The following is a 24,975-nucleotide window of genomic DNA, read 5'->3' as shown; positions in this document are numbered from 1 at the left end:
TGCTCCCAAGCGTCACGAAAGTGACGCCCCGTGGTTAAGGGGTTAACACCAGCCTCCACTAGTTTTCTGCTTCTTTCTGGTCTTCTGTAGCCTTCTTCTTGCCATCCTTCTCACCTGGACAATCATAGCTGAAGTGTTCCACCTCACCACATGTCCAACACCTGTTTGTTGCAATTGTGGGTTTCCTTGCACTGTTCTGTTCTTGCTCCTTCTTACATATGTAACAATTCACCTTCTTGTGTCCTGGCTTCTCGCAGAACCACCAACCTCCTTCGATCTTCTCCTGTTCTCTCTTCCACTTGTAGCAGACCACTTTCCAATGTCCTGGCTTCTAACAATACAAGCGACTTCCTCCGATCTTATGTTCCCTCTTCCACTTGTAGCAGTCCTCTTTCCTATGTCCTGGCTGTTCACAGTACCAGCAACTTCCTTCAGATTTTTCAATTTTGTGTGCCTGCCCCTTTCTTGCCTTGAATACTGCACTACAACCTACCTGAAAAATGGATGTACTGGACCTGACATGGACTCAAATTCTTGAGCCCTGACTAATGCTTCTTGCATGCTTCTGGGTTGTGCCTGCTTCACTTGAACTTTCAACTCTGCACTATCAAGAGCATCAATGGACTGGTCCTTCAGAAGAGTAACCAATAGGTTAGGTGCTGCTCCAAGATACCCCTTCTGTGCCATACTCTCCAGGTCGTGAGCAAGCTGCTGTAGGGATTCGCCTCAAGCCCGTGCACAGCTCCGGAATCTTGCCCTGTAAATCTCAGTCTGGTACATGGTCCCATATCTGTGCCCCAGTACCACTACTAAGGACTGATAACTGTTCCCCTCCTCAACTGACATCTGGCCCAGAATCTCCACTGCGGCACCCTTAAAGCGGGTAGCAAGCTGCACTGCCCCCTTCCTATCATCCCAGCCATTCTGATCAGAAAGTAACTCAAACTGTGCACAGTAAGCTTCCCAGGATACTTTGCCGTCATATTCCTGAGGTTTCTATTTAACTGGACCCCATTTTAGCCATGCACTTCATTGATTTGGGGCCTGAAAACTGGGACATCATAATTAAGTCCAGGACTTAAAACTCCTAAATTCTGATTATTCAACCCTGTAATTCTACCTTTAGATGCTTGGGATTTGTCAGTATCCTCCATACACTGTCTGTTTTTTTCATATGCTCCCTGTACACAAACCTGAGGCTCAGCAGTGCAATATTTCTCTGCAGCCTCAATTCTCTAATTGTTTTCAAATGGCCGTCTGCATGCTTCAACTGGTCGTCTACATGCTGTCTGCACTCCATCACTATTTCCTCACTAATCTTCAACTGGTTGTCTGCATGCTGTCTACACTCCATCACATTATTGCTTACCTCATACTTGTGCAGCTCTAGTATGGCATCTACTTCATTCGTAAACTGTTTCTGTTCTTCCTTTATTTCCCCCATGAAAGCATCTATCTGTCCTTGCATCGTCAGTTGTACTTCCCTCTGTTGCTCCTGTAATGCCTCTTGAAGCTGTTCATATCTTTCTTTCTGTTCATCATTTTGTGCCTGTAATTGTTCTTTGAGTTCTTTCTGTCCTTCATTCTGTGCTTGAACTATTACACTTTGTGCCTGTAATTGTTCTTTTGAGATCTTTCTGTCCTTCATTCTGTGCTTGTAGTTGTACACTTTGTGCCTGTAATTGTTCTTTGAGTTCTTTCTGTCCTTCATTCTATGCTTGTAATTGTGCACTTTGTGTTTGTAATAGCTTCATAACTGTAGCTAGTGATGCATTCTCTTGCCCAGCTTAGCCTCTTGTCTGTACACCTTCTGCCTCCATGTTGAAGGTTAGACTCATTGCAGCACTTAATGATCCTCACTGCACCACTGTTACATCCCCCTTCCACACTGCCATAGGCCCCAACAGCAGTAGGTCAGTAGAGGAAGGACATTGCCCAGTGATTTGTTCTTCTTATTGTCACCCTTTCAATATGCAACAAGACCACCTCAGGCATCGTAATTAAACACTGGCATCTCTAGTTGGCGGTCTTTATTTGCCAGGTAATTACACTTAATGCTTGCCAACTACACTTCACTGTTTTCACAAGTACCGGAGCTATACAATCTTCACTAACTGCACTGACACTGAACTAAACTCAAACTGAACTGAAACTCCTCTAGTCCCTTCCCCATCCCTATAAAAGCCTGTATATTAGAGAGATTGTTGTGGAGTGGATATGGAAGTTGTGTAGATTGGCTTGGGAAGAGGGAAGGGTTCCAGAGGACTGGAAATCAGGTATAATTGTTCCTTTATACAAAGGAAAAGGAGAGAGAGAAGTATGTGGTAACCACAGGGGTATTTGCCTACTTAGTGTGGCTGGTAAAATATATGGTAGAATACTCATTGATAGGGTTAGGCATATGACAGAGGAGCTAGCTGGAGAAGAACAAGGGGGATTTAGGAAGGGAAAAGGGTGTGTAGATCAGATATTTGTTCTAAGATGTTTAGTGGAGAAGTATCTAGAGAAGGGAAGGAAAGTGTATGCTGCCTTCATGGACTTGGAGAAAGCTTTTGACAGAATAGATAGGCAAGGTATGTGGAAGGTATTAAGAATATATGGAGTGGAGGGGAAATTGTTGAGTGCTGTGAAGAGTATGTACGAGGGAGCTAGGGCTACGGTGCGAATGGATGGTGAGCTGAGTGAGTTCTTTGATCTCAATGTGGGACTGAAACAGGGTTGTGTGATGTCTCCATGGCTGTTTAATATATACATGGATGGGGTTGTAAAGGAGGTGCAGGGTAGGGCAGTGGATGTGGGGGTGGCTCTAATGAATGAGGGTGAGATTTGGAAGCTTCCGGTGTTGCTGTTTGCTGATGATACAGTGCTGTTGAGTGAAGATGAATGGGAGTTGCAAGGTTTGGTGAATGAATTTGGGACAGTGTGTAGGAGGAGGAATCTGAAAGTTGGCGCCAGCAAGGGCATGCGGCCAGAAAACTTTGCCCCCGCTACCTAGTGGCGGACTTCTGGGGGGAGGCGTGGCGGGGGTTCCGCCGGCATAGATCATGGGTCCAGGGCGAGATGGGGCTCTGGCCTGTGCTAGAGGGTACAGGGCATTGCGGTTCCCAGGCTGCCGCTTCCGCCCAATAGAGAGGGGCCCGAACCTGGGAGTAGCGTCCCAGGAGGCTGCCCTATCAGTGGGTGTATAATGGCGGGATAGTTGCAGTGCCAAGACGCGCTTGGAGGGTGTCCCTGCAGCTGTCCTGGCAGGGTGCCCCGAGGCCACTACCACAGCCACTGGTAAGCTGGTGGGCTAGGGGTCCCAGATCCATTGCCTGGACCTGGGATTGTGCGGTGAGTGGGACCTGTGCTGTGTCTGTCCCCATTTATTAATACTGAAGATGACAAAACAAAAAAGGTTTCAAAGCAAGCCTGAGGACAGTAAATCACCCATGGGGATGAGGGTGGGTTCATGGAATGTGGGAAGTTTGAGGGGAAGAGCAGGGGAAGTCGTTGAGGCATTCAGTAGGAGGTGGGTGGACGTGGCGTGTTTGCAGGAAGTCCGGTACAGGGGTGGATCAGCCAGAAAGATTGTTGGGAAGGACTGTTGCTATAAGTTGTTTTGGCAGGGGAGGACAGACGGATATGGAGGTGTTGGTGTGATGGTTGCGGAGAAATGGGTGGAATATGTTATGAATGTTTTGAGAGTAAGCGATAGGATATTGGTTGTGAAAATTCTGTTGGGAAGAAAGATAGCGGTGATTATATCGGCATATGCTCCACAGGCAGGATTGGATGAATCAGAGAAAGATAGATTTTGGGATGATTTAATACGTGTAGTGGGTGGTATGCGGGATGATGAGATAGTGATTTTGGGAGGAGACTTAAATGGTCATGTAGGTGAAGCAGCCCAAGGTTATGAAGGAGTGCATGGGGGATGTGCATATGGTCTAAGGAATGCAGAAGGGGAAAGGATACTCGAGTTTGGGGAGGCAACGGACATGATTGTGTGCAACACATATTTTAGGAAAAGAGACAGTAGGTTAATTACGTATGAGTCTGGGGGAAATAACAGTCAGATAGATTATTTTCTGGTTAGGAGGGCCGATAGGAGGTTAGTGAGGGATGTTAAAGTTATAGGAAGTGAGGAGTGTGTGCAGCAGCACAAACTATTGATTTGTGATATGGTGCTTAAAGAACAAATGATGAAAAAGAGGACTTATGTACCTAGGAGGAAAATATGGAAGCTGAAAAACCAAGTAGTAAGGGATGCCTTCTATAGCGAGTTGAGGAGAGTGGTGGCTGAACAGGGAGCTGTAGACAGAGGCGTTAATGAACAGTACAGAGCCCTCAAGAACAATTTCTTGAGAGTTACTGATGTAACATGCGGCTGGACAAGAGGACCACCAAGACATAAAGTAACTTGGTGGTGGGATGAGGGTGTAGAAGCTGCAATTAAGGAGAAAAGAAGGCTTTTCCGGGAATGGAAGAAGGGTGGTAGCAAAGAGGAATATTTGGCTGCCAAGCGTAGGGCTAGGAGAGAGGTATACAGGGCAAAGTCTGAGTCACAGAGACAATTACTTGATAACCTAAATCATGGGGAAAGGAAAAATATATTTAGGGTGGCAGGTCAGGTGAAGAGGGATAATCGGGATATCATAGGTGAGCAGTGTGTGAAGAATGATGAAGGAACGGTAGTGGTGAACAGTGAGGATATTAAAGATGCATGGAGAGAGCATTATAACCGGTTGTTGAATGAGGAGTTTGACTGGGACAGGGAAGGTTTGGAGCCAGCAGATCCAGTGTCTGGCCCTTGGCCTTTGATTGATACTGCTACTGTGAGTGAGGCAATAGGCAGGATGAGGGTGGGGAAGGCAGCAGGTGTGTCTGGGTTGACTGCCGAAATGTTGAAGGCCTCAGGCGATATAGGGGTGAGTTTAGTCACTGACCTGATAAATAGGATTATTTATGAGTGTGTTGTCCCAGATGATTGGCTGAAGAGTGTAATTGTAAATGTGTATAAAGGGAAGGGTGATGCCCTGGAAAGAGGGAATTATAGAGGTATAAAGCTTTTAGATCAGATAATGAAGGTAATGGAGAGAGTTTTAGAAGGTATGATTAGAGAAAGAGTGAATATTGATGAGATGCAGTTTGGGTTTATGCCAGGTAGGGGGACCACTGATGCCATATTCATTGTTCGACAGCTTCAGGAAAAATATATTGGTAGGAGAAGGGATCTTTATTTTGTTTTTGTTGATTTGGAAAAGGCCTTTGACAGAGTCCCTAGAGAGGTGGTGAAGTGGGCAATGAGAAAGCTTGGCTTGGAGGAGTGGCTGGTTAGGGTGGTTATGGCCATGTATGTGGGTGCTCACACCCAGGTGAGAGTGAATGGAGATTTGAGTGATGAGTTTTCCATGAATGTTGGTGTGCATCAGGGGTCAGTCTTGAGTCCCATGTTGTTTATCATGGTACTTGAAGCCCTTTCACGTGACTTTAGAAACGGACTCCCGTGGGAGTTGTTGTATGCTGATGATTTGGTGTTGATTGCAGAGAATGAAAGGGAGGCGGAGGAAAGGTTTAGGAAGTGGAGAGATGGTATGGGGCAAAAGGGTTTAAGGGTAAATGCAGATAAAACAAAAGTGATGATATCTAGGGTTGGTGGCGGTACTGTCAAAGACGAGGGAGAGTGGCCATGTGCAGTTTGCCACAAGGGCGTGGGAAGTAATTCCATCTTGTGCGGTGTGTGTGATAAATGGGTGCATAAGAGATGTAGTGGTATCAGAGGTAGACTGCGAGATAATGCTGATTTTATGTGTACGGCGTGCCGGGGTGAGCAGGTGGAGATCGTCAGACGTGAAAGAATTGAACTTGCTGGTGAATCTCTTGAGTGTGTGGAAGAGTTTTGTTATTTAGGAGACATGTTGTGTGCTGGAGGTGGGGCTGGAGCTAGCTCTGTGGCTAGGGTGAGAAGTGGTTGGAAGAAGTTCAGGGAGCTCTTGCCTCTCCTGACATTGAGGGGGCTCTCCCTACGGGCTAAGGGGTCTTTGTATGCAGCGTATGTTAGGAGTGTAATGCTGTATGGCAGTGAGACCTGGGCAGTGAAGGAGGAAGACATTCGCCGGCTCAGACGTACAGAAATGACAATGATTAGGTGGATGTGCAGTGCGTCCCTGCGTCCAAGGCCTGGAGGGGCTGGGTTTACAATGGAAGAGTTGAGAGGTAGGATGGGACTGGAGTGTATTGGTGTTGTGATGAGGAGAGGTAGATTGAGGTGGTTTGGACATGTGGAGAGGATGGGGGATGATAGTTGGGTGAGGAAGGTGAGAAGTGTTAATATTGGGGGTGGGGTTATGAGGGGTAGACCGAGAAAGACATGGGACGAGGTCATTAAGTGTGACCTTAGGGTTAAGGGACTGAACAGGGAGGCTGCAATGGATCGTGCAGCATGGAGAGCCGCCATTAGGTGACCAAGGCCGACACATGCAAGCATGTTGGAGCCTTTAAAAATGAACGAACGAATGAACGAAAGGTAAAGTTATGGTGTTTGAGAGGAATGAAGTCACAGAGTGTGCAGTGAGGTTGGATGGTGAGGATATGGAGAATGTGAGTGCATTCAAGTACTTGGGTAGTGTGATGAGTAAGGATGGAACTTTGGGGGATGAAGTGCGTGAAAGGGTACAGCAGGGAAGGAAGGTTGTTGGTACACTGAGAGCAGTGATGAGAAATAGGGAGGTGAGTATTGAAGTTAAGAAGTCACTGCATGATAGTATTGTGATCCCTACCCTGGCGTATGGAAGCGAGGCATGGACCTTACAAGAGGGGAACAAGTCAAGAGTGAGAGCAGTGGAAATGAGTTACTTGAGAGAAGCATGTGGAGTGACGTGGAGGGACAGGTTGACGAATGAAGAAGTGAAGGAACGCTGTGGGGTGGATGTGGATGTGGTTGAGAAGATTAGGAGAAATACACTGAGGTGGTTTGGACATGTGGAGAGAATGGAGAATGAAAGACTGACTAAGAGGGTGTATGTGGGTGAGGTGGGGGGAGGGAGAGGGAGAGGTAGACTGAGGATGAGGTGGAGGGATGGAGTTGAGAGGTATATGAGGGAGGGGGGGGTGATTTGGGGGGAGGGTAGTCGGATGGTGGGTGACAGAGTGACTTGGAGGCGTTTTGTCTGCGGCCACCCTTTGCAGGATTAGGGTGTCGGGCTATAGATAGATAGATAGATAGATATTAGAATGATCTACTGCATTCTCGAAGAAGCATCAGTTACCTGCTCTGAGACATCCAAAATATCCAGAGTTTTCATACACTGCATAACACTCTAAATTAATTAGTTTACAGACTGAGATAAAATTACATAATTTAACAAACAATCACATAAATAAAACTTTATAGAGAAAAAGAGCACAAAAATTAATGTACAACTTACAAAATACCTCCACTCACAAATAGCAGGCTAACTGGCAACTATGACATGTAACCAAACTATGAGAATTACTAAGAACCTTCCCTAACTAGCAAATTCCGCTTCTCAACAACAGTATTTATAGAAGTAGCAGAAGTAGAAGGAGTAGCATTGGTTGTAGGGCAAACATTTGTGTATTGGATGATGGCATAGTTAAGTCCATCACTCACAGTGGCTAATTAAGCTAAACAATAATGGCCAGCAGAAACACCATGGCCAGTCAGCTGGTTGGCATCAGAAATCTCATTAGGAACTTGAGTGATCACCCCCAAGTGCAGGAATTTTAATTTAGCACGGGTCTTTATAGAAGTATGTCACAGTCAGAGCACTGTACTCTATAGAGGTACAGTGCAAATTATTGGTTAACCCCTTAACCGCGGGGTGTCACTTTTGTGACGCTTGGGAGCAAGGGATCATACCGTGGGGCATCACTTTTGTGATTCTGTGTTATTTTGAATTCACCCGGGCTTTCAAGTGGTGGCTTGTATCATCTATCAGTACTGCCAGTGTCCAGCCATACTCAGTTCTGCTAATGTCACCTGTACTCCCATCCACTGTTGACAATTTAGCCATTTTTCTCCTGTCCTTGACTCCCCCCCCCCTCCTTACCTCCCCTCCATTACCCTCTCCTCCTGCCTGACCAGCTGCGCTGCGCTACACAAATGCTGGACGGATTTTTCCACTAATTTTATCCATTGAAATGTGCCCTTTGCCCTATTCTTATACAAAATAATATATAAAAGAAAGAGAAAAGGTAACTGATACTGCCATACATCTGGAATGGGCTAATTATCACCTGGCAACACCTCACGTGTACTTGTTCACTAATTTTCCCCGTTTATTTCCCCTTGAAATATGCTGTATGACCTGTTCTCAAAATAAAAATACATATAAGAAAGGAAGGGAGAAGCCTAATTGATATTTACATTCACCTGGAACTACCTAATTTATTACTTATTGTCTAGATTTCCTGCCAATCATTTCATAACGTATATATTAGCAGCTGTCACCACGTTGATATTGGCAGCCCTTCATTGCCCCTAGGCAACAACATTCAGTTTACTGTCGTCTTTCAAGGTGAAACCACATCGGATTCGCGCCTGTCCAATTCCGCCACTTTTTAGCCCCATGCAAAGGGCCCTGTGACCTCTACCCCTACTAAACCTCGTGTGGAAAGGGGTTAAGGGCTAAGTGACTGCTGTGGAACGTGAACTGGCTAATTTATCAATGAAAATGATGGACAGTGACTACGATCTTTCTGGTGACTCTAAAACAGTGCAAGTGGAAATGTAAATAATGTGTAAACAGCAAGTGAAAGCAATGAATGTAAATATAAGTGAACAGTGGAAAATAGTTTTATAAGTTACTGCAAGTGACAGTGCATAACATAGTGTTAATGTAAATAATGTAAATAAAATAGAGAATGTAAATAGAAATGTAAATGAGTAGTAATATAAGAATACGAGTATATGTACTAGGAGTAAGGAAAGTGAAAGTTTCACTCTAGCATGTATGAATACTATGAGTTATGCAAGTGAAAGTGACAGATTCGCTCTCAGCGCTAGTATACAGGATGAGAAAGTGAATGCCTGGAGTGAAAATAAACTACTAGTACTTAAAGAAACTTATAGATAAATATTGTATATATAAATATGTGTAATAAAGTACTAAGAATATAAAGTGTGAGTGTGTTTATAAATAATAAATGACAGCTTCGCCTCAGAATATCACCGGGGAACCAGCAGGGGAGGAAAGCTCGTATGCGCTCGTAATTTACGTTGCTTTCACAGTTTTTTTTTTTTTTTTTTTTTTTTTTTTAAATATGGATTCCAAACTACTTGAAATTCATAGAATAGTGTTTGTAGTTATAATATCAGGCAGTGGTAACCATATTACGGGGTATCGGGAAGTGTAAAGTGGAGACTTCGTTACCCAACTTCAGAAGTCTCCACAAGTCCTACGGTACTCGACGAAGGCTCAACAAACATCCCCGGAGAAAGATGAAGGTATGTGCCATATGCATATTTAATTATAATTTTGAAGGACTAATAACTGATTTTTGGCAAATATTTTTAGAAAGTCTCTCAGAGTGCAAATATCCTAGCGGGACACGCAAGTCGAGCCAAAACAACCCCGCGGTTTAGGGGTTAAGGAAGAAAAATGGCTAGTGTTATTTAGGCTTTGAAGTGAAACAGAGGAACTTATACAAAGGATGCTAGAGGACTGCATGAAGGTATGTATGTGATATGTTCTCATGTACGTATAGGAGAGAGGCTTGTATGGCATGAGTGTGAAAATCAGGAGTGATAGCAGTGGAAATGGGACTTAAGGACTCTTTGTTGGTTGTTTGGATTGTGTAGAAGAATGCTGAGATTTGTAAAGCATGTGGAGTATAGAAAGCTGTTGATTTTGGGGACATTATATGCTGGAGGTGATTCTGGAACTAACTCTGTGACCAGGGTAAGGAGTGGTAGGAACAGAACCTGTCCCACCATTACGTGAACTAGGCAACTGCCTACGGTGGCACTGATTTGGGGGTGCCAGTTTCTGTTAAATATAAAAATATTCAAGTAAATTCTTGTAGATCAAGTATCCTTTATGTGGGACAACAATAGAAGTAATTTCTACAAAAGCTCTGTATATCTTCCAAGCTTATAATGCATTAAAATTTGAGTGGGGGGAGGGCAACACCATCACTTTTGTCTAGGTCTTCAGATGCCTTTGGACCAGCGCTGGGTTGGAAGAAGTACAAGGAGCTGTCGCCTCTCCAGACATTGAGAGGGCTCTCCTTCCAGGCTATGGGTTCTGTGTGAGCACCATGTGTCAGGAGTGTAATGCTGTATGGTAGTGAGACCTGGGCATTAAAGGAAGAGAATATTCATAAGCTCAAATGCACAGAGATGAGAATGGTCAGATGGATGTGTAGTTCATCCTTGAATGATAGGTCTGGAGGGGTTAGGTTTGCGAATGAAGAGTTGAGAAATAGGATGGGACCTGAATGTATTAGTGTTGTGATGAGAATGGGTAGATTGAGATGATTTGGGTGTGTGGAGAGGATGGAGGATGACAGCTGGGTCCAGAGGGTGAGAGGTGTGAACATTGAGAGTAGGGTTGCGAGAGGCAGACCAAGAAAGACCTGGGATGAGGTCATAGAGTGTGACCTCTGGGATAAGGAACTGAACAAGGAGGCTGCTAGAGATTAAGCAGGAATATATGGAGAACCAGTTTAGGTGACCAAAGCTGAAGCATGCTGTCATGTTGTGGTCTTTATGCCCCCCCTGGGGGTAGGTTTTTTTTTTCAAGAATACCCCCCAATATCCCTGCTTGTCGTAAAAGGCAACTAAAAGGGTTGGCGGAGGGTTAGTGCCCCTCCCCGGAAAACAACTAACTAAAAAGACAAACAAGAAGCCTCGGACAAGGACTGACCAAACGATGACGACCCAGGACCGGACAAAGGACTCGGTAATGGCAACATAGAATGTAAGAAGAGCGAATGATGAGGTGAAAGGGAGAGAGATTGTCCAGGTGCTTGAAGGTGCGAAAGTGGATGTATGTGGAATAACTGAAACAAAATGGAGAGGAGAAAGTGTGAGAAAATGGGAGTATGGATGGGGTATATGTGCAGGAGTAGGTGAGAATGAGGGGGCAAAGGAAAGAGTATGTATAGTTGTGAGTAAAAGATGGAAGAAGAGCATAAGACAGTATGGATCACTTGGGTCAAGGATTGTGTGGGTAAGGTTGAAAGTTGGAATACAAATGTGGGCGATTGTGTGTGTGTATGCTCCAACGCAAGATTGTGCTAGCAGAGTGAGAGAAGAGTTCTGGACAAATGTGGAAGTGTGCATGGAAAAGTTTGGAAGGAATGAGTGTTTTTGATCGGTGATATGAATGGTAAAGGAGGGAATGTGAAGGTGGATGGAATAGTTGGTGAGTGGGGTGTGCCTGCTGAGATAGATGAGAATGGCAGTGCATTAGTGGACATTTGTGCTGGGAGGGGGTTGGTGACAGCCAATACCCTCTTCAGGCATAGAATGATCCACAGGTATACATGGCGAGTGATGAGAAGGGTGGGTGGTGAACTGAATGAAAGGAAAGCAATGATTGATTATGTGTGTGTGGATGAAAGGATGCGAAGATGTGTAATGGATGCAAGAGCTTATAGAGGTTGGGGGAGTGGACTTTCTGACCACTACTTGGTGGTGGCCAGAATTAAGATCCAAGTAAGATGGAGAAATAGAAGAAGGGAACGACGAGAGGAAGGAGTAGTTGCAAGGAGAGTAGAAAGGTTACAAGAGGATGAGAAAAAGGCAGAGTCTAAGAGAGAAGTGGAGGAACGATTGGGCAAATATGAATTGGAGCAGATGGGGGACGTTTTTTTTTTTTTATGCGAGGAAGAAGGAACCAAAGGCCATGAGCCCGCAGTAACAGTTCCCTCCAAGAGAAAAACATAATACAATAGAGAGCCAAATTCAAGATCCAATCATTTTGAGATGCCTGGACACGCTGCGTTTGAAAGACTGGAGATCATAGGCAGCAGGAAATACAGACAGAGGGAGACAGTTCCAGAGCTGACCTGTTGCATAAATGAAAGACTGGGAGTAACGGTTAACTCTTGCATTAGAGAGTTGGACAGAAAAGGGATGAGAGTTTGCTGCCAGACGGGTGCTATGCGCCCGTCGTAGAGGTGGAGGAATGCAAGCAGACAGTTCAGAGGAGCAGTGACCATTAAAGTACCAATAGAAAAGAGATAAAGATGCAACAGTGCGGCGAAGAGACAGAGGTTGAAGGGAGTCAGTAAGAGGAGGAGAGTTAATGAGACGAAAAGCCTTTGACTCCACCCTATTGAGAAGAGCTGTATGTGGGGAGCCTCCCCACACATGAGAGTTTTACTCCACACAGGGGCAGATAAAACCCCTGTATAGAGTCAACAATTGTGCAGGGGTAAAGAAAGAGAGGAGTTGGCTTAGCACACCCAATCTCTTGGAAGCAGATTTTACAAGAGATGTAATATGATCTTTCCAAGATAAGTCCCGAGTAAATGAAACCCCAAGCATGTTCAAGGATGATGCAGGATTAAGCTGAATATTATTAAACATTAGTGGGTATACCTGTGGAAGATTTTGTCGGGTTGATAGGTGTAAGAACTGAGTCTTAGATGCATTAAAAACAACCATATTATTTTTACCCCAGTCAGAGATACGAGCCAAGTCAGACATTAGGTGTGCCATAGCCTCATCCCTTGTTTGTTGAAGTAACTGTTGAGATGGGCATTGCGGGAACCGAATGGAAAGGTGAAGGGTGGAGTCATCAGCGTATGAGTGGACAGGGTTAGATGTACAGCTTAGAAGATCATTGATGAATAAAAGGAAGAGAGTTGGTGATAGGACAGAGCCCTGAGGAACACCACTGTTGATAGATCTAGGAGAAGAATGATGGCCGTCTACAACAGCGGCTGTAGAACGACCAGAAAGGAAGTTAGCAATGAAGGCACAGATAGAAGGATAGAAACCGTAGGAGGGCAGTTTGGAAATTAAAGATTTATGCCAGACTCGATTGAAAGCCTTTGAGATGTCAAGTGCAATGGCAAAGCTTTCGCCAAAGTCCCAAAAGGAGGATGACCAGGAGTCTGAAAGGTAGGTGAGAAGATCGCCAGTGGAGCGTCCCTGACGGAACCCGTACTGACGATCGGAAAGAAGGTTGTGATAGGAAAGATGCCTTAAAATTTTTCTATTGAGAATTGACTCGAAAACTTTTGAAATACAGGACGTTAAAGCAATTGGACGATAGTTGGAGGGTTGGGAGTGGTCACCCTTCTTTGGGACTGGCTGAATGAGAGCAAACTTCCAGCAAGAAGGAAAGGTACAAGTTGACAGACAAAGGCGAAAGAGTTTGCCTAGGCAGGGTGTAAGCACAGAAGCACAGTTCTTGAGAACAATAGGAGGGACCCCATCAGGCCCATATGCCTTGTTAGTACTGAGGCCGGTGATGGCAGGTGTGTGCAGGATATTTACAGAAGAAATATGTGCAGCATGTGATGTGGTGTGTGGGAGGAAGAGAAGACAGAGGGGGGTGCAAGGAACAGCGTGGTGGACTGAAGAGGTGAGACAGGCTGTGGCACAAAAGAAGAAAGCATACAATGAATGGATGAGAAATAGGGGCATGGAAGAAGTTGAGAGGCGGAAGAGAGAGTTATATGTAGAAAGAAAGAGAGGTGAAAAGATTAGTAAGAGAGAGTAAGAAGAGAGTGGATGAGGAATTTGGAAGGATTTTAAGTGTAAAGTGGAGGGACTGTCAGAAAATGTTCTGGAAAGAGGTGCAGAGAGTAAGACAGGGTGGAAGTGAGGTTAGCAGGGGAGTGAAAGATAAAAATGGTAGATTACTAGTGGAGAAGGGAGATAAAGTGAGCAGATGGAGAGAACACTTTAATGAATTGTTGAACACACAGGATGGAAGTAATGCGAGTATAAGTGGCTGGGGAATGGCTGGGAGAAGGAGGGAGGTGAGAAGACAGGAAGAAATCAGTAGGATAGAAGTTGTGGAAGCAATGAAGAAGGTTAATTGGGGAAAGCCCCAGGAATTGATGGAGTGTGTGGTGAAATGCTGAAGCATGGGGGAGAGATAGTAGTAGAATGGATGTGGAAGATGTGTAGATTGGCCTGGGAAGAAGGTAGAGTCCCGGAGGATTGGAAGTCAGGTATAATTATTCCCTTGTACAAAGGAAAAGGGGAAAAAGAAGCGTGTGGTAATCATAGGGGCATTTGTCTTCTTAGGATAATAGGGAAAGTTATGGTAGGATACTTATTGACAGAGTTTGAGAAAGAACAGAGGAATTAGTTGGAGAAGAACAGGGAGGCTTTAGGAAGGGAAGAGGTTGTGTAGATCAGATATTCATTCTTAGATCTTTAGTGGAAAAGTTTCTAGAGAAGAGAAAGAAGTTGTATGCAGCTTTCATGGATTTGGAGAAAGCATATGACAGGGCGGATAAACAGGGATTGTGAAAAGTATTAAGAATGTATGGAGTAGATGGGAAGTTGTTGAATGCTGTGAAGAGTATGTACGATGGTGCGAAGGCTGCAGTGCGTGTGGATGGTGAACTGTGTGAATTTTTCTCTTTGAAGGTTGGGTTGAAACAGGGATGTGTCATGTCTCCATGGCTGTTCAATCTGTACATGGATGGGGTAATAAATGAGGTACAAGGTAGGGTAGTGGATGTTGGAGTGGCCCTGGTGAGAGAGGATAGTGTTTGGAAACTCCCTGTACTGTTCTTTGCAGATGATACTGTGTTGTTGAGCGAAGACAAAGGGGAGCTGCAAGGCTTGGTGGATGAGTTTGGGAGAGTGTGTAAGAAATGGAATCTAAAGGTGAATGTAGAGAAGAGTAAAGTGATGTCTTTGAGAGAGGTGAAGTCAGTGAATGTACAGCGAGGTTGGATGGTGAGGAATTGGAAAATGTGAATACGTTTAAATACTTGAGTAGTGTGATGAGTTAGGTTGGGGGTTTGGAGGGTGAAGTGCTTGAAAGGGTGCAGCAGGGAAGAAAGGTTGCTGGTTCTTTGAAAGCAGTGATAAGAAACAGGGAAATGAGCATGGAAGTGAAAAAGTTACTACATGACAGTATTGTAATACCAACTCTAACATATGGAAGTGAAACTTGGACGTTGTTGGAAGGACACAAGTCAAGAGTGAGGGTGTGGATGTGGATGTGATAGGAAGCGTTATGAGGAACACACTGAGGTGGTTTGGCCATGTGGAGAGGATGGAGGGTGAAAGACTGACGAAGAGAGTGTATGTGAGTGAGGTGGAGGGGGGAAGAGGGAGGGGGAGGCCAAGGATGAGATGGAGCGATGGGGTGTAGAGGTATATGAGAGAGTGGGGTGTGAGTCGGGAGCAGGGCAGTGAAATGGCGAGGGACAGGGCGATGTGGAGGCGATTTGTTTGTGGCCACCCCAAACGGAATTGAGGCGTCTGGCAATAGATAGACAGAGATAATGGATAGACAGTAAATGGTGTGGTATGTATTTACTGTATCAGCTAGACTGCACATGTCTGATGTGGGTGGGCAGCTCTGCTATGCATATTCAAGCCATGTTTTATGAGTCCTGAAAGAAAACTGATCTGTGCAGCCAAAGAACACCTACCAATTGCTTCGCATACAGGTATAAAGGCCTAAGTGTAGAAGGTATATGGAGTGGAGGGTAAGAAATGCATGGGTAACTGTTTCCTCCTACTTTCTCAATCCTCATTTCAAAGCCAAAGGTGGGTGTTGTGTATACTGGTATGTACGCAATGACTTATCTTGCTCTCATGTTCCTGAACTTGCTTCTTCTGAATTCTCTACTCTGTGGCTTGGCTTCGGCTTTCCTGTCATTCTCTGACTAAATATATCTGCACTGTTTACTTCTCTGCCAATTCTACTATCAAAAATTCTTTGACTATCTTCTATGATGGAACACATTCTATCCATTTCTCCTTTCTCTGAAATCTCCATTCTAGGAGATTTCAGTTTTCACCACCACCTTTGACTTTCCACTCCTTTCACTGATCCACCTGGTGAACAAGCCTACATCTTTTCTATCCTTAATGACCTAGAGCAGCTTGTACAGCACCCTACCCATATCCCTGACCATCTTGGAGAGAGCTCCAACATACTTGACCTCTTCCTTACAACTAATCCTTCTGCTTACATTGGTAATCTTTCCTCACCATTGGGCTTCTCTGATCATGATCCTATTACCTTGACCTGTCCTATCACTCCAGTACGGCCTGTGGGCCCTCCAAAGAAACGTCGACTGTGGCACTTTGGAGCTGCGGATTGGGAGACCCTCAGGCAGTACTTCTTTGATTTTCCCTGGAATGATTGTTGCTTCCATGGCCGGCAGTAATGCCTTGTGCATTACGGAGGTTATTCTCTCGGGCATGGAAGCATACATTCCTTTCTCATAACCTTTGACTAATGCAAGAAAGCCTTGGTTTAATCACACTTGTTCTAATGCTGTCCGCAACAATGAGGGGGCCTATATAAGGTATCAGAGCCAACCTACCCCTGAATCACATCTTGTTTATGTTTCTGCTCGGAATCATGCTAAGTCTGTTCTTCGTTCTGGTAAAAATAATTTCATCCGTACTAAATGCTCTCAACTCTCCAACTCAAATACTTCCCACTTATTCTGGCACCTTGCCAAAAACCCTTATAACAACTTTATCTCATCATCCTTCCCTCCTCATTTCTACTCTGATGGCTCTGTAGCTATTTCTTCTACTGATAAAGCAGATCTCTTCGCTCAGACTTTCTCTTCCAGTTCCACCTTAGATGATTCTGGTGCTGTTCCTCCATCACTTCCCCCCTCTGACTTCCTCATGGCTGACATTAAAATTTCTTCAGTTGATGTATTTTTCATGTATTTTCTGCCATCACTGGCCTTAATACAAACAAGGCATATGGCCCTGATGGAGTCTCTCCTGCTGTCCTCAAGAACTGTGCTTCTGTGCTTACACCCTGCCTAGGTAAACTCTTTCGCCTTTGTCTTTCAACTTGTACCTTTCCTTCTTGCTGGAAGTTTGCTTTCATTCAGCCAGTCCCAAAGAAGGGTGACCATTCCCAACCCTCTGACTATCATCCAATTGCTTTAACATCCTGTGTCTCAAAAGTTTTCAAGTCAGTTCTTAATATCTTTCCTATCTCAACCTTCTTTCTGATCGTCAGTATGGGTTCCGTCAGGGACATTCCACTGGCGATCTTCTCACCTACCTATCAGACTCCTGGTCATCCTCCTTTCAGGACTGTGGTGAAAGCTTTGCCATTGCACTTGACATCTCAAAGGCTTTTGATTGAGTCTGGCATAAATCTTTAATTTCCAAACTGCCTCTTACAGTTTCTATCTGTGCCTTCATCTATAGTTTCCTTTCTGGTCATTCTATAGCCACTGTTGTAGACGGCCACTGTTCTCCTAGATCTATCAACAGTGGTGTTCCTCAGGGCTCTGTCCTATCACCAACCCTCTTCCATTTATTCATCAATGACCTTCTAAGCTGTATATTTAACCCTATCCACCCATATGCTGATGATTCCACCCTCCACCTTTCCATTCAGTTCCCACAACGTCCATCTCAGCAGTTACTTCAACAAACAAGGGATGAGGCTGTGGCACACTTAATGACTGACTTGGCTCGTATCTCTGACTGGAGTAAAAACAATCTTGTTTTTAATGCATCAAAGACTCAGTTCTTACACCTATCAACCCAACACAATCTTCCACAGGAGTATCCACTAATGTTTAATAATATCCTGCTCTTGGAAGGATCATATTACATCTCTTGTACAATCCACTTCCAAGAGATTAGGTGTGCTAAGCCGACTCTGTACCTTCTTTACCCCTGCACAGTTGTTGACTTTATACATGGGTTTTATTCACCCCTGTGTGGAGTACAACTCTCACGTGTGGGGAGGCTCCCCACATACAGCTCTTCTCAACAGGATGGAGTCAAAGGCTTTTCGTCTCATTAACTCTCCTCCTCTTACTGCTCCCTTCAACCTCTGTCTCTTCGCTGCACTGTTCCGTCTTTATCTCTTTTCTGTTGCTAATTCAATGGTCACTGTTCCTCTAAACTGTCTGCTTGCATCCCTCCACCTCTATGACGTAGCACCCGTCTAGCAGCAAGCTCCCATCTTTTTTCTGTCCAGCTCTCTGTTGCAAGAGTTAACCGTTACTTCCAGTCCTTCATTTATGCAACAGGACAATTCTGGAACTGTCTCCCTCTGTCTGTATTTCCTACTTTTTTATGATCTCCAGTCTTTCAAACTCAGTGTGTCCAGGCATCTCGAAATGAACAGATCTTGAATTTGGTTCTCTTTTGTACTGTTTTTGTTTTTTCGTGGAAGGAATGGTTTGCAGGCTTCTGGCCTTTGATTCCTTCTTCCTTGCATTAAAAAAAAAGAAAAAAATGTGTTTGTAATTAAAAGAGTCAGTACATCTCAATGGAACTTTAGCAGAGTGCATACATGTGGGAACACATGAAAAGACATACAATAGTTGTGTTTCTTCTCAAATGTCCACCACTGCTGGGACTGAAATTAAATCAGGAAGACTGGTAGATGCTTCTACTACCAACCCAACTGCTGGAGGCTCCAAGCATGGTGGTAAAAAAGGTAATGAAATTTGCTTGAAGATAAGAGGAATTGTGGAAGACTGAGAAGATGGCTGGCTGTGGAATGAAATAAGTGAATATGCAGTATTACAGTATGAGGAAGCCGAAGAATTGATGATAGATGGATGATTGAACTATGCATGAATATACAGAAGACAAGAGCAGCATCTCTACTGTAAATTGGGACTTGCTGGAAAGAGATTATCCCACAAACGTTTGTGAGGCATAGTTTAATTTGAAAATAAATGTGCTGGAGGTTTTCCTCTGAGGTGGAGTCGGGAGTTGTGCTGGCTTTAGCGATGTAATCTCAGGATTTCAGAAGTTTTAATTATAGCCTATGTGTGAATAAATGTTATGCCTACTTTCCTGTGCATGCTTTTATGGTTTCTCATTCTTTATTTGTAGATCCTGCCTCACCCCACCTATCAGAGGGAATAAGGGTTGGGATTGTGGTAATGATGTATTTCACACTGACTTCTTGTTGAACAAATGATGTTCCTGTGAACTAAGCTGTTACTGTACTCACCAGGATTGTGTGAAGCATGTGGCCACCAAACGACCAGATATGAAGACAGTTTTTGAGGAGCTGGAAAAATTTGGGTTGGTGCTGGAAGAAAATGCTCGTGCACGAAGTGAGTACAGTACTGTATTTTTAAAAATTCATATTTCATGTTTCCAGTTCTGGATGAGGGTTACAAAATTAGTATTTGAGATGAGGTAGACCATCTTCTTACCAACAGGGGACTAATCCCCCCAAAACCCTTGCATGGTACCTATCTGTCTATAGCCCGACGCCCTAATCCCACAAAGGGTGGCCGCAGACAAAACGCCTCCAAGTCGCGCTGTCACCCACCATCCGACTACCCTCCCCACAACTCACCCCCCCCTCCCTCATATACCTCTCAACTCCATCCCTCCACCTCATCCTTGGTCTACCTCTCCCTCTCCCTCCTCACACCTCACCCACATACACCCTCTTAGTCAGTCTTTCATTCTCCACTCTCTCCACATGTCCAAACCACCTCAGTGTATTTCTCCTAATCTTCTCAACCACATCCACATCCACCCCACAGCGTTCCTTCACTTCTTCATTCGTCAACCTGTCCCTCCACGTCACTCCACATGCTCCTCTCAAGTAACTCATTTCCACTGCTCTCACTCTTGACTTGTTCCCCTCTTGTAAGGTCCATGCCTCGCTTCCATACGTCAGGGTAGGGATCACAATACTATCATGCAGTGACTTCTTAACTTCCATACTCAACTCCCTATTTCTCATCACTGCTTTCAGTGTACCAACAACCTTCCTTCCCTGCTGTACCCTTTCACGCACTTCATCCCCCAAAGTTCCATCCTTACTCATCACACTACCCAAGTACTTGAATGCACTCACATTCTCCATATCCTCACCATCCAACCTCACTGCACACTCTGCTACCACTTGGATATAAATGCCCACCATCTCTCATGTGAAATGAAGTGATGACACATTCAGCTCTGCTCTGATGGTACTAAAATTTTTTGTTTCCCATTTTCATTTGTTGAGCACTAATGAATAGTTGCATTCATCCCACTCTTTATCGTGAGGCAGAGCAACAAGTGCTGTAAATTAGTTTAGAAATTGACCCTGATTTTTGTTTTCATATAAAAACAAATGCCAGTGCACCACTTATCTGAACTGATACAATGTGACCACAGGTGTATGCTGAACTTCAGCCTTCTCTTTATCTATTGCCAGATGCCATAATCCTGTAAGGGGTGGCCATAAACAAATCACCTCCACATCACCTGGTCCCCTGCTATTTCACTGCCCTGCTCGCAGCTTACACCCCCCCTCTCTCATGTACCTCTCCACTCCATCCCTCCATCTCATCCTTGGTCTCCCCTTTCCTCTCCCCCCTTCCACCTCACTCACATACACTCTTCTCATTAGTCTCTCCATCCTCCGCAGATGGCCAAACTACCTCAATGTATTTCTCCTAACGCTTTCTATCAGATCCACATCAACACCACTATGGCTTCTTCACTTCCTCATTTGTCAGTCTGTAGCTCCACATGCTCCTCTCAAATAACTCATTTCCACTGCTTTCACTCTTGACCTGTTTCCTTCCAACAGGGTCCAAGCTTCACTTCCATACATTAGAGTTGGCAAATACTGTCATGCAGTGTCTTTTTAACTTCCATGCTCACTTCCCTGTTTCTTATCACTGCCTTCAAAGAACCAGCAACCTTTCGTTCTTGTTGTACTCTTTCAAGCACTTCTCCCTCCAAACTTCCATCCTTACTCATCACACTACCCAAGTACTCATATGCACTCACATTTACCATTTGCTCATCATACAGCCTCACTGTACATCCAGTGACTTTATTTCTCAAAGACCTTAACTTTACCCTACATTCACCTTTAGATTCTGTTTCTTACACACACTTCCAAAAATTCACTAAGTCTTGCAGTTCCTCTTTGTCTTCACTTAATAATATAGTATCATCAGCAGACAACAGTACAGGGAGTTTCCAAATATTCCCCTTTCTCATTAATCCTTAGCTGGCTGCAGCAGTTGCTGGAAAAAAAAAAAAAAAAAAAAAAAAAAAAAAAAGTCTTTATATAGATGCCCCCACCCACAGGATTGGAACATAAATATAGTTACATGGCATTATGTAAGGTTTTGACATAATCTATATATAGACTCTACCACATGTAAGGTTTTAACATGATGTAAATATAGACTCTATCGGAAAAGTTTACACGAAGCTACAGAACATGGTGAATGTTTTTGACGTATCAGATAGAGCCAGGATTCCGGGGGCGTGAATGGTGAGTGAATGGAAGCGTGGCCTATTGGATTGGGCAAATTTGGGCTATTTGGACATTGCTGCTCCTCACATTGCCCTAGGGTGGGAAAGGAGGTCTGGTTTATGATGATGATGATGATATATAGACCCTGCTGCATTGTGGAACAGCTGCTGTATTTCATTACCATGGCAAAAAGGGTGTTGCAAGCATCTGGTTGGTGGAGTGGTATATGTAGATTGTAGGCCTCTTTTCTGTGCTTTGTAAAACGACCAAACCTAAAGCGGTATAGATCTCCCCAACATAGTCTTCTTCCACATCATATCTCTATGCTTTTTCATCATACTGTAATCCCCTTCCTTCTCTTTTCTTCACAGACTTTGGCAGCATATTTGTTTGTTTCACTAAATTTTCAAATTTACCCCTGTCTACAAAAGACATAAAAATCTCCAGTGGGTCCTGAGGATTTTGCAAAACTACTTTGACCCCTGTCTCGAATAAATGGCAATTGTTCTCAGCTAACTGGAGACTGACTTACCCATCCTGTTCTGGCGTCTGACATTTTTTTCCACGTTGGAGCCTGTCTCTCACTACTATGCACATTATATTACTGTATTCACATTTAAAGAAAATGTGTTATAGTGTTGAGATAAGAATCCAAATGCCACTTCAGTGTAAGTGTGGTGTGGGAATAAAATGAGCGCTAGACCTGCGAAAGTCAGCACTTCTCCGGCGTAAACATGAGGGCAAGGGAAGGCAATAGAGAAATATGAATTGTATATATGTTTAAAGTCTTGGGGAAACATTTACCCTGTTGGTACTAAGAAATCCTCAAGATGATGGGGTTATACAGTATCTCCTATATTCTTTGTGATGTTAAAGAGTTTCAGGAGTTGTGTTGAAATGCAGGGTGATTATGAGAATCTGTATCCTTTCAAGCCTTGCATCGTAATGTACAAGTGTGGAGGACTGTGAGAACATTACAGATAACTTTGTCCTCCCCCTTAATTTTCTTCATTAAATATATCCATAAAAATTGTGTATGTGATTTAATAATGAAAATATATATTTTTTCCTTTCCCCTTCTCCCCAGAAATCTCCCAGGGTGAGAGCAGTTCAGTGTGCTCGTCGCCTCATCTGTTGCAGGTCCGCTATGACACAGCCTCACTCCACTGTGCATCTCCAGCTCCATCCACCCAGCCACCATCGTTTCCACATTTCATTCATCCTGTGTCTTCACCTTCTGCTGCTTCCACTCTTCCCCCATCCTCCCCAGCACCTACTGCCCACTCACCAGTATCCCCTGCCCATTCTCCAGCACCACCAGCTCATTCTCCACGCCCTGCCCTGCGTTATACTCCACAGATGTCACCCACATTTACTCAGCAGGTTGTGTCCCGTCCCACAGGCCAGTACTACCATTATCCCACTTATTACCTACCACACCCTGCCCCAAGACTTGGCCCTATTCGTGTAGGAATCAACCATCCGCCCCACTTTCTTCAACCCCAAGTTACTGTTTCTCCAGCAGGGCAGGACCCTCCCAGCTACAGTGAAACAATATCACAGGGTCCTGGGGTAGGGGCCATGGGTCAGGTAGGAATGATAGGTGCTGTAGGAGGGATGACAGGGACAGGATATGATGCTGCTCCATCTGCCATACCTCAGTTTTCCAGACTCAACCTAAGTGACAGCAGCAGCTTAGACAGTGATTTTGGGGGGTCTGAGTCTAGCATAGTAACAAGTACCACCCAGAATCTTAGGACTGAAATGAGAGACAGGCCAGATCCACCAGCAGCCCCACTTGGTCCAATGATGCCCATCCTCACTGAGTTGGGTACAAAATCAACTCCAGATGTGAATGCTGCCCTGCCTCAGCTCTCATCCCTTGCCCAACAACCCACAGCTGCCACCAAGACCCTTGTATTGAAATGAGCTGCCTGAATGTGTCACTGCTTTATTTCATCAGTGATTTCTCTGTTCCATAACATCTTTCAAAATGATCTTTACTACATTAATTTTTCTTGTATATTTTATGCATTCTTTCACATAAGTATATCCTCCCCCTTATCTTATACTAATAACTTTTCTTAAGTTTTCACATACCTGTGTACTTAATCCTTTCACTACAAGAGATCTCACTGAAGCATAATAAAACCACATGATGGTAAAACAGATTAAATACAGAAGTCTGTATTGTATTGAAGTTTATGGAGATTGTTTCTAATTTTTGTAGTAGGCTATTAAGGGTCTCCCTGAAACTGAGTGAAATCAGTTGACAGTAGCATGAATAATTTAAAAAGATACTATTGTACTGATGGGGTTAATATGTAGTTTTATGTTCTGTAAAAATACTAGTTACATTTATCACTTAATACTTATTTTATGGTTTATTCCACTTAACAGTTGGCCTTACATACCATGATATATTTGTGTATTAGACTTGCTGGGGGAAGACCTAGTCTAATAAGAGTGCCTTCCTAATACCGGTACTTGTACAGTACTGGAGCCTTTGTAGACAGTAATTACAAGAAATTATGATGTAAGGAATTGATACTCAAGCAGTGCTGGACACAGTAATGCAGTAAATAGTACAAAAGGAAATGTATGTGCCTAATAATGAAGCTTAATACTTAGTAGTACCAAAACTTTATCAGACTGAGTGTTTTGCAAGAGTAAAAAGTTTGGTAGTACACTCGACCCTCAATTTGCCGGACTAAAAGGGGGGTAGACCAGTCCAGGAAGTCCGGCCCCACATACCATTCCCCGGACTATTACCATACTTTGTCCGAATTCTCCAATATTGTCCGGCAATTATTCTGATAATCTAGAGCATTCTGGAATGTAGGCTACCCATACCAACATAACTAACATACACAGTACATAAAATAATAACACTGATACAATAGCTATATTTTGCTAGCTGCTACCCTAAGAATGGTTGTTTAGACAGTTGTTGACAAGAATGTGGAGGGTATGATAGAGGATCAGAAAGCTGAGGAAAAAGAGGAAAATGAGCAAGGAATGGAGCACCACAAGGTCAGCCAACCACTAATCAGCTGACCGAGATACAAACATGCAATCTTGGACCGAATCGGCAATTTTAATTGGAAAATATTTTCATATTTATCACCATATAGGTTTGCACACCTAATTATTTGAAATTCAGTCAAAAGTTTATGCTTAATTTAATTATTAGTAGAAAATTGGGATTCAGAGCAAAAATTTCTTAGTTAGCAGAAGTGTTTTGCCTCTAGCCTAACAACTCACCATGATGGACTTTTGTCATGTATAAATATCGATTTACAATGCAAATACATTGTTTTATACTCAAAATTAATTTTTATGCAAAACAGAAGTCTGTCAAGGCGTGCTGACGATCTGAAGGGGAAATATCTGCTAACACTGGTGCATTTCAGCTCTGAAGCCTAATTTTTAAATTAATTTATATTAAGTACAATTTTTTTTTAAAGCGGATTTCAGATAATTAGGTGTGTATGAGCCACTGTGGTGAAAAAAAAAAATTTTCCAGTGAAAAGTGCCAATTCGGTATTTAGTCGCACCGAGTTGGGTGGGCTAAGTGAGTAGGAATGGATCT

General features: G+C 43.8%; 1 protein-coding gene across 1 annotated transcript in view; it reads left to right on the top strand.

The window, feature by feature from the left end:
• LOC145393964 (uncharacterized) overlaps positions 1-23,312 on the top strand; it is a 337,089-nt gene extending 313,777 nt beyond the window's left edge. The window contains exons 14-15 of the mRNA XM_080267940.1: positions 19,119-19,221; positions 22,471-23,312. Coding sequence (XP_080124066.1) covers positions 19,119-19,221; positions 22,471-23,312 — 945 coding nt within the window. The remainder of the gene's footprint in view (positions 1-19,118; positions 19,222-22,470) is intronic.
• Positions 23,313-24,975: the final 1,663 nt, after the last annotated feature.

This window comes from Coenobita brevimanus, chromosome 26 (assembly GCF_032717465.1).
Source record: "Coenobita brevimanus isolate Jiangsu-jjx chromosome 26, ASM3271746v2, whole genome shotgun sequence".
Taxonomy (NCBI): Eukaryota; Metazoa; Arthropoda; class Malacostraca; order Decapoda; family Coenobitidae; genus Coenobita; species Coenobita brevimanus.
This window is presented reverse-complemented; position numbering and strand designations above follow the sequence as displayed.